The sequence below is a fragment of the Myotis brandtii genome, unplaced genomic scaffold, assembly GCF_000412655.1.
Source record: "Myotis brandtii unplaced genomic scaffold, ASM41265v1 scaffold2074, whole genome shotgun sequence".
NCBI classification, from domain to species: Eukaryota; Metazoa; Chordata; class Mammalia; order Chiroptera; family Vespertilionidae; genus Myotis; species Myotis brandtii.
In genome coordinates, this window is record NW_005357747.1 from 34,450 (window position 1) to 44,306 (window position 9,857).

General features: G+C 45.2%; 1 protein-coding gene and 1 long non-coding RNA gene across 3 annotated transcripts in view; both read right to left on the reverse strand.

The window, feature by feature from the left end:
- CD1B (CD1b molecule) overlaps nt 1–4,223 on the reverse strand; it is a 5,766-nt gene extending 1,543 nt beyond the window's left edge. For both annotated transcript variants that reach the window (XM_014539019.1, XM_005865444.2), the window contains exons 1-4: nt 4,030–4,223; nt 3,461–3,727; nt 1,024–1,302; nt 538–816 (exon numbers count right to left, since the gene is read on the reverse strand). In XM_014539019.1, coding sequence (XP_014394505.1) covers nt 538–816; nt 1,024–1,302; nt 3,461–3,727; nt 4,030–4,090 — 886 coding nt within the window. In that variant the 5' untranslated portion in view covers nt 4,091–4,223. The remainder of the gene's footprint in view (nt 1–537; nt 817–1,023; nt 1,303–3,460; nt 3,728–4,029) is intronic.
- LOC106725971 overlaps nt 1–9,857 on the reverse strand; it is a 24,234-nt gene that overhangs the window by 10,766 nt on the left and 3,611 nt on the right. The window lies entirely within an intron of this gene.

Consider the following 9,857-nt stretch of genomic DNA (forward strand, 5'->3'; position numbering starts at 1 on the left):
TTATTATATTATTAATTCACCTGAGGATATTTTTTCCATTGATTTTTAAAGAGAGTGGAAGGGAGGGAGGAGGAGGAGAGAGAAACAACGATGTAAGAGAGACACATGGATCAGTTGCCTCCTGCACCTGCCCCAACTGGGGAGCGGGAGGAAGAGAGGGGGCCTGGGACGAACCTCCAACCCGGGTATATGCCCTTGACCAGGAATCAAACCTGTGACCCTTCAGTGCATGGGCAGACGCTCTAACCTCTGAACCATGCCAGCCAGGGGAGTTGTGGTCATTTTCTTTATGACAGTCTGGGAAAAGAGGTCACAGCCCCTGACTATATGGTCAGGTGTTGCATGTTTTACAAATTGCCGTGGCACACCAGTTGACAGCCACTGCCACAGGCCTCTCTCTCTGTCTGTTTTCCTCCTTCTCCCCCCCCCCCCCCACCAACCCCTTCTCTCTCTCACACTCATTAAATCTCACCACTTTGCCAGCCTTTCCCTCTGTGTTTGAGAACCATCCCCTCCCCATGGGGCCCTAGTTCTCACCCCAGTAGAGGACGATGTCCTGGCCTCCAAGGCTGCTGTGTCTCACTCGGCAGGTCAGGCCAGCTGCCTCCCCAGCCGCCACGTCCAGGGTCACTCGGAGATGCCACGTCCCGTCAGCATTGGGCAGGACGTCCCCTTGCTGAGCGCCCGGCTGCTCCTGCTGCCCCCGCATCCACCTCACCCACACAGGCTCTGGGTAGAATCCTGAGACGTGGCACACCAGCAGCAGACGGCCAGGGCCAGGAGGGGGGCCACTGGACAGCCAGGCCTCGGGCTTCACTGGGGCAGGAAGGAGCAGGGACAGTGTCAGATTATGACTCTCATCTAGAACAGAGGGACTCCGAAACCCACCGGTTTGGACAGCAACCCCTTCCACTCCTCAGGAAACCAAATAATTTACCGAGTAAGCCCCTCTCTTCTACCCCCTACTGACATGTAGAGTGGTGGTGGGACGTGCAACAGGGAACCTGGAGAGAGAGGACTAACCTTGCCTTTGCAGCTCCGCCTTCCCTGCTTCCAGGACGCTCCAGAGAAACCGGGGGCAGGTGTGATAGAGGAGATTCCCGATGATGTCAGAGATGCCTTGGTACTGCGTGTAAAGCGTGCAGAACCACTGGGCACGGCTGCCGGCCTCAGCCGCAGGCACACACGTCCCATTCTGGAGGCTCATGAAGTCCACTCCCCCTAGCCCTCCCCGCAGGAAGCTGACTGTGGTCTCCCCCGCAAGGAGCTCGCAGCCTGCTGTGCCCTGGATCTCAAAGGGATCTGGAGAGGAGAAAAACAGAGGAAAATCCATCTACAAGCCAACAAGAAGGAAAGGGATGGAGAAAGGGCCTAGAGTATTTCATATGGGTGGGAGAAAGGTCCGAGGTGTAAGATGATGAGCCAACAACCAATTCAGGACAGTCATATGCAGCATAACCACTTTCCAGCCAACAACGAACCACATGTATGAGGGTGGTCCCATCTATACTAATAAAAGGGTAATGTGCTAATTAGACCAAGAGACCTTCCGGACAAAGCCATGGTGGCGAGGCTGAGGCAGAGGTGGTTAGGGGCAATCAGGCCAGGAGGGGAGGGCAGTTGGGGGTGATCAGGTGGGGGGGGGCAGTTGGGAATGAGCAGGACATCAGGGGGGAGCAGTTGGGGGCAATCAGGCCAGCGGGGGGTGAAGGGCATTTGGGGGGCAGAGTGGTTAGGGGCAATCAGGCAGGCAGGGGAGCAGTTAGGAGTCAGTGGTCCCAGATTGTGAGAGGGTGCAGGCTAGGCTGAAGGACACCCACTCCCCGCCCCCCATGCACGAATTTCTTTGCACCAGGCCACTCGTAAGACTATAATGGAGCTGAAAATTTCCTATTGACTAGTGACATCAGAGATATCATACCATCCTAGCACAATGCATTACTCGTGTGTTTTACACAAACTGTGTTGCCATTTCTGTAAAAGTATAGCAACACAATATGTACAGTACATAATACTTGATAACAATAATAAATGTTACTGGTTCCTGTATTTATTATACTATTGATTGTTATTTTAGAGTGTGCTTTTTCTCTTTATAAGAAAGAGAAGTCTGCTATAACAGTGTGCCATGTTATACCAGCAACAGCCTCATACGTCTCAGGTTTACCGCATCTCTTGATTGCATCATTTTCTCTAGTGCTTGGTTTAATCTCATGTTTTCTGTACAGTAATGTGGTGTACAGAATTGTAGCCTAGAAACAACAGCATATCCCATATAGCCTAGTGTGTGGTGGGCTATCCCATCTAGGTTTGTGTGAATGCAGTCTATGATGTTTGCACAAGAATGAAATTGTCAGAACCTAGGCATTGTTAAGAACCTAACGCAGTGGTCGGCAAACCGCAGCTCGAGAGCCACATGCGGCTCTTTGGCCCCTTGAGTGTGGCTCTTCCACAAAATACCACGTGCAGGCGTGCACGTACAGTGCGCAGTTGACTTAAAAATTTAAGTAAAGTTTATTAAGTTAATTTTAGGGAACATTGTGGAGTGAAAGAAGATGTAGTGTCGAGGATTGAGAAAGGTATGTTGAGATGGTTTGGACATATAGAGAGGATGAACGAAAGGAGATAGACGAAACAAGTATACAAGAGGAGTGTGGATGGGAGAATTGGAAGGGGTCAACCTCAGCGAATGTACCTCAATCAGATTGAGGATGTTTTTAGCAAAGGCCAGCTTAGGAGTACCCTAATTTAGTTAATAACAATGTACCTACCTATATAGTTTAAGTTTAAAAAATTTGGCTCTCAAAAGAAATTTCAATCATTGTACTGCTGATATTTGGCTCTGTTGACTAATGAGTTTGCCAACCACTGACCTAACACATTTCTCAGACCCTATCCCCGTTGTTAAGTGGAGTCTGACTGAATTCATAGACTTTTCAGAAGGAAGAGCATAGGGGGAAATACACATGTCACAAACAGTGGAGAAGGGATGTTGTAATGACATACGGGAGGGAGGGGAGAGGAGAGGGGGGAACTGTGAGCAACAGGGTGATGAAGTCTGGGCACAACGTTCCAGAAGGAATGGGAGCATTACATTGAGAGGAGGGATCCGGTAGGAAGGAAATGCTTGAGGGGATGGATTGAAGAAAGAAGGAACTCACACGTTAGTGTTCTCAGGCACAGAGCAGACAAGATGAGGGCTTCTTGCGTGGGGTTCAAGAGAACAAAAGTTAAACATAAACAAACCAGATGATGGTCCCAAAGGGAGATCTTTATCAGACAAGGGTGCGGGAAACAGGAAGAAGCTGCAATAGTTTGTGGAGATATGGAGTCCAGTGGAAGACAAGTCTAGAGAAGTTGGATAAACTGGGGAGAAGGAGGAGAGAAAGACCCGGGGGTGTGGTCTTAAACAAGAGAAAGAGAGAAATCACTGATAATCTCTCCAAAGGACGGCACTCACATGTCAGCTGGAATTCACTGACGTGATCCTGTACGACCCGGAGGAATCCGATCAAATAGACTCGGAAGATCTCCACCAGCTCAGTCACCTCCTCGTCACTCAAGTTGCCCTTGGACCAAGGCTTCAGGAAAATGGCAGTGCCCGACTCACTGTCCCAGCCATGAATCTGCAAATCGCCCAGCCAGCCGGAGCCCTGGTTTTGTGCCCAGGTGCTGTTGGCAAAGGACGATATCTGGATGAGGTGGAAAGTGGTCGGCCCCTGGAAAGCTGTGGGTAGTAAAAGGATAAGAAAAGTGAGGAAAAAAAAGAGAGAGAGAGAGAAAAGCAGGAGGAAATGGCCAGGGAGGGGGGATGAAAACCAGAAAGTTCCAGAGAAAAAGAACCCAGAGTCTGAACAACAAAAGGCCTGAGACATTTGCCTGTGCCAGGGCCTCGGGCTCCATCCCCAACCCCAGAACGGAAGGAAAGGCTGGGGACAGATGGCCCAGACACGTACAATATGGGCATGGACAGCATGCTTTTACCCAGACCCCGACCCCCACGCCGGGAGAGGCCAGAGCTGCTCTTACCTGGCTCGTTGTCACCACCTGGGATGAGAACCACAAGCAACAGAAGTGGCAAAAGCAGCATTTCCCTGGGAGATAGAACTTCTGACTCTCAAAGCTGGCGTTTGATCTCTGAACCCAGCAAACCTTTTTCTCAGCCTCTATAGTGACTTCCTCTCTCTTCCAACTGCCAAACCTCCACCTCATCCACATCACGCACCAGAGAAAAGCTGTGCCTCCACCGCCTGGCCCTCCCACTCTGATCTCATTTCCACTCCGGCCCTGACTTCCAGGTTGTCTTCTTGTCTCCTTGGCTTCCAGCGGTTGTCTCTCACCCCTGCTTTCTCTTGCTATCTTGGGAAAGCCACCAGAGGCTTTTGAAAAGTTATTTATTTTTTTACCTCTTCAATCCTTTCTTGTAACATCGGTTAAATCAGAAGGTAATGTTAAACAACTGTCTGCTTTAACCTAGGAATATTCTTTTGATTTATCCACCCAACTCTGCCTTGCTCCTCAGGGCCCTCTCTTCGCTGGCGCTCTATCCCAGCATTCTCAATGGCTCCTTTTTTTTTTTTTTAATTTCATCCCCTTTTCTGATCTTCCTAAAGCCATAATCTTGTTTCTGTGTGTGTGTGTGTGTGTGTGTGTGTGTGTGTGTGTGTGTGTGTGTGTGTTGACAGTAATTTACAAAAGACAAAGCATTTAAAACAATTGCCCGGCCCTGGCCGGGTGGCTCAGTTGATTGGAGCATCTTCCCATACACCAAAAGGTTGCGGGTTTGATTCCTGGTCAGGGGGCATACCTAAGTAGCAGGTTTGATCCCCTGTCAGGGCACGTATGGGAGGCAACTGAGTGATGTTTCTCTCCCACATTAATGTTTGTCTTCTTCTCTCTCTAAAGTCAATAAGAAAACATATCCTCAGGTGAGAATTAAAAATAGTAATAATAAAAATAAAATAAAACATTTGTCCGGAATATAGTACTGCAGACCCAACTTCCAAAATCAAATAAGATAAATACTGTAGCTTATCATACAAGCAAAATTATCTTATACCATAGCGATTTTTGAAAAGAAAAATTACATTGGTGACTGGCATATGACCTTCTTTACAGTAACTTCTGACCTGTGAAAGTTTGAGTAACAAATTATTATGACACAAGCTGCAGCTTCAGTCTAAGTCAAAAACAACTGCTTTTTTGTCTGTTTGTTTTTCCGTAATCCCTTCACCTTTTTCACTCGGCCCTGCCAAACCTCCTCCCCTCTGACAGCTTTCCGTCTGTTCTTTTTACCTATGAGTTTGTTTCTAACTTTTGGTTGTGGGTCGTTAGATTCCACATGTAAGTGAAATCACATGTTACTTGTCTTTCTCTGACTGGCTCATTTCACTTAGCAGAATACTCTCCAGATCCATCCAGGCTGTTGCAAAAGGTAAGATTTCCTTCTTTTTTATGGCCGAGTAGTAATACATTGTGTAAATGTACTACAGCTTTTTTATCCACTCATCTACTGATGGGCACTTGTACTGCTTCCAAATCTAGGTTATTGTGAATAAAGCTGCAATGAACATAGAGGTGCATACATACTGTCAAATTAGTGTTTGGGATTTCTTTGGATATATTCCCAGGGTGCATGAAATGGGTCATCATGGTTGTTGGGCTATGGACCTCCGAAAAAATTGAATGGAGGGAGACATCAGATCTAAAGGGAGTAAGCACAGTGGGACAGTTGTGTCCCTCTGGGTTTTAATCCATAGAACGTAGAAATCTTGGGGAAAGATTTTTTTTAAAAGCACACACACACACACACACACACAGTCCAGAAGAAATCCTGAGGCATCAACATCTGGACTAGCCCCCAAGAAGTTGATGCATAAAGAACTTTATGGTGGGATAGGAATAATGCGAAAAGACCTAGGAAGAATGTGAGAATGGTTCCCAGGAATAGAACTTTTTGAACAATCCCTTAGCTGAGTATAATGAAGTTACATTCAAACAGCGATTGATTGTGATCGGCTAACTGCAGCTCGGGAGCCACATGCGGCTCTTTGGCCCCTTGAGTGTGGCTCTTCCTAAACCTTAGGAGTACCCTAATTAAGTTAATAACAATGTACCTACCTATATAGTTTAAGTTTAAAAAATTTGGCTCTCAAAAGAAATTTCAATCATAGTACTGTTGATATTTGGCTCTGTTGACTAATGAGTTTGCCGACCACTGGACTAGATATTTTGATTCGCCTGAGTTAATCCAAGGAAGTAGACATAAAGTAACAGCCCCCGGTCTATCAACTCCTTGTTGATGAAGTTATCTTTGGACCCTGGGTGCGGGAAATTACTGTGGCGTTTTTACTGTCCCAGCCATGAGTTTGTGACTCATCCAGCTAACGTGAACTGTGACGTTGTGCTTAGGATTGGCTGACAAATGATGAGGTCAGAATGAGATGGAACCAGATACATTACTGGACCACTGTGGGTGGTAAACGGTCAGATGCTTTCAGAAAAAAAAAAAGTAGGAAGGAGAGAAAGTGGAAAATAAACCAGTTCCCAGAGGGCGAGAAAAATATTATGACCAGTTTGAACGTGTATTTTCCTGAAACCCGGCCCCCATGCTCCCCCACCATTCTCCAGAAGAGTAAACTGCCTGCAGACAGGAATGCTCAGGCGGGAAGCACTGGTATCCTTAGAGTCCAGGTCCATCTTTGAGAATGTCACCACCTGGGCCCCTGACAGATGTCTCCCCATCGGGACTGTCACTGCAGGAGAAAATGGCTAACGTTGCAAGGTGTAAAAGCAGCCTGTCATTTGCAGATGTTTCTTCTTTTACTTTGTTCCAGCAAACCTATCCTTCAGTATCTCTAGTCTGACTTCCTTCTTTCACCAACAGACAACCTCCTACTAATGGCTGACTGGAACCAAGAAAATCTGCTACTTGCCTCAACCTTGGGCCTCCTACTCGATTTTTCATTTCCTCTCCAGCTCTGGCATAAGGATATTTTCTCCGGTCCGGGTTTTTGCTGTTGTTGTTGTTGTTGTTGTTGTTGTTGTTGTTGTTCTTCTTCTTCTTCTTCTTCTTCTTCTTCTTCTTCTCCTCCTCCTCCTCCTCCTCCTCCTCCTCCTCCTTCTTCTTTTTTAATTGATATCAGAGAGAGGAAAGGAGAAGGGGAGAGAGATAGAAATATCAATGATGAGAGAGAATCATTGATTGGCTGCCTCCTGCACACCCGCTACTGGGGATCAAGCCTGCAACCCGGGCATGTGCCCTGACATGGGATGTCAGTAAGAATTGTAATGCAATTTTTGAGGAGACCATTAGATATGCAGGTTTGGAACTAAGAAAAGAGGTCTGGACTGGAGATAAAGATTTATGAGTCATTGGATTAAACATAGAAATGAAAATCTGTCTGCAGATGACCGCCCACTAGAACATATCCTCAAATAAAATGCAAAAATTTCATGAAAATATAGAAAGGTCACTTTACCTCCTTGGGACTTGCATCTCAACTCTAAAATTTTAAAAATGATAATAATAATAAAACATAAACTACTTGGCTTTTCTGGGCCCTGCAGATCACAATTCTTTGTTTCCTCAACTCAATTCTGGCTGCAGGCTCCATGATGCCCCCTCTTCTTAGTCAGAAAATGCAGCTTTTCAAGAGGATACATGGGGAGACACTAAAAATTCATGTTGAAGTTAAATTTTGTTATCTAATAAAATTATGTTGACAAAAACAGAGTAACATTTGTTAATATTTCCATGTATTTAAGTAGTCTATTTAAGAAATAGTTGGTGATTTGTCAATGGTTCTCACTGGCTAATGTAAGAACCATTGAACACATGATCTTTTTAATATACAGGCCATGTGTTCATTATTATAGTTTCTATTTAAAAAAACTTTAAGCAATTATTGAATGCAGGAAGCAGTAACTTAAAACTGCATTGGTAGCATTATTTACCTTTTATATTTGTCATCATTAATACTGAGGCTGGAGGTTACACAGATATTTGGACACAGATATTAGGCAACTTCTATGACCTACAAACTCTTCTAAGAACTGTATACAGGTTAAGCCCCACCCAAATCACTCATAAGCACCAGATCTCATCTTTGCCTGAATCTCCTGGTGAATGGTTTAGGAAGCTATAGCTAATACAATTTTATATGTTTACCACATTTTTTTCTATCCACCTATGCGAAATGACAGCCCTCTTGCTCCCTTATAATTGGGCTATGGCCATGTGACTAAGTTCTGGGCAATGGAATGTCATGTGCTGAAGATGTAAGCCACCTCCAGGCCTAACCTTGTAAAATACTGATAAACTTGCCCTACAGTGCCAGCTTGGAAGTCACCTGTGCCAGGTGGCAGAGCTACAAGACGGAGAAGGGCTGCCTGATTTACATGGAGTTTGCCTACATGAGGAATAAACTTGTTTGTGTTTAAACCTCTAAGATGCTCAAGTTTATTTATAATTGCAATTCAACCTACTTATACTGGTAATATTATAAAAGCCTGAGACTAGTGTTCTTCTCCTAAACTCATAATTAAATAAGAATATAAACATAAAATATATAGATTAAATTGTTAACTTTGTATAAAGCTTCTAGATAAATCTTCCAGAGAATTTCCATTCAGTGTGTAATGCAAGAATCTTGCTGGTATTGAGCTCCAAATGAAGTGGCCTATTCATTCTCAAAAAATGATTGTGTTTTCCCAAAATTAATATGTTGATCACCTAACTTCCAGTGTTGTTGGAGATGGGCCTCTGAGTAGTTAAAGTTAAATGAGGTACTAACAGTGGAGTCTTATAAGAAGAGTCATCAGAGATTGAGCTTTCTTTCTCCTTCTCTCTCCTTTTCTCTCTTTCTCTCTCTCCTTTTCTTTGTCTCTCCTCTCTCTCTCTCTTTCTCTCCATATAGATCTGTGCAAGAGTGGGCCTTCCTTCTCCTGGCTGCCGGCACCACCTTCTCTCCGGCCCAGAGCCGCCTTTCTGCCTTCCTATGCTGCCCAGAGGCCCAGAGCAGCTGGGGCAGTGCAGAATGCCTGCATCATTGCCATGGCGACGATGCAAGCGTCCTGCCCCTCCCCACGCCACTCGGCACCTGCATATGCAAAATAACCCGCCATATTTGTTGGGTTAATTTGCATACTCACTCCTGATGGGCTGGTGGGCATCACATAGGTATGGTCAATTTGCATCTTTCTCTTTTATTAGTGTAGATAATCTTCATGCACTGAGGAAAGGTCATGTGAGCACATATCAAGAAAGCGGCTGTCTGCAAACCAGGAAAAGAGCCTTCACCAAGAACCAAAGTGTCTTGGACTTCTGGTCTCAACAACTGAGAAAATGGATGTCTGCCTTAAACCACCCAGTCTATGTGGTATTTTGTTCGGGCAGCCTGAGCAGACTGATACACTCACTTAGTTCAGGAAATTCTGGAAAACTCCAAATACTCCTGAACTGAAGGCCTGTTCTTGTGAGAAGCAGGGCATGGAGGAGGAGACCAGGACTGACACTTCAGAGAACAACTTGGCTCAAGAGAGAAAGAGGGGAAAGAAGATGTGCAGACCAAATATGTACCCATGTTCTCTCCTGTATCCACCAATGAGATACTTTACTCTATTTTCATGGGCGGGGAGGGGGATGAGTGAGTATTTCTTTAAGTATTTAGGGGAAATTCTCCACCAGGAGAACTAGAAGAATAGGTAATAGTTCTATCCCATGATATGGCAATGCCCACCCAATTACCTAAAAAGAAATCTAGAAACCTGTATTCTTTGGAAACTTACTTCTCCTTTACTCCCCATAGTCATCATGTCACCATATCACTTATCTCCATAATTTGTAAAATTCATTC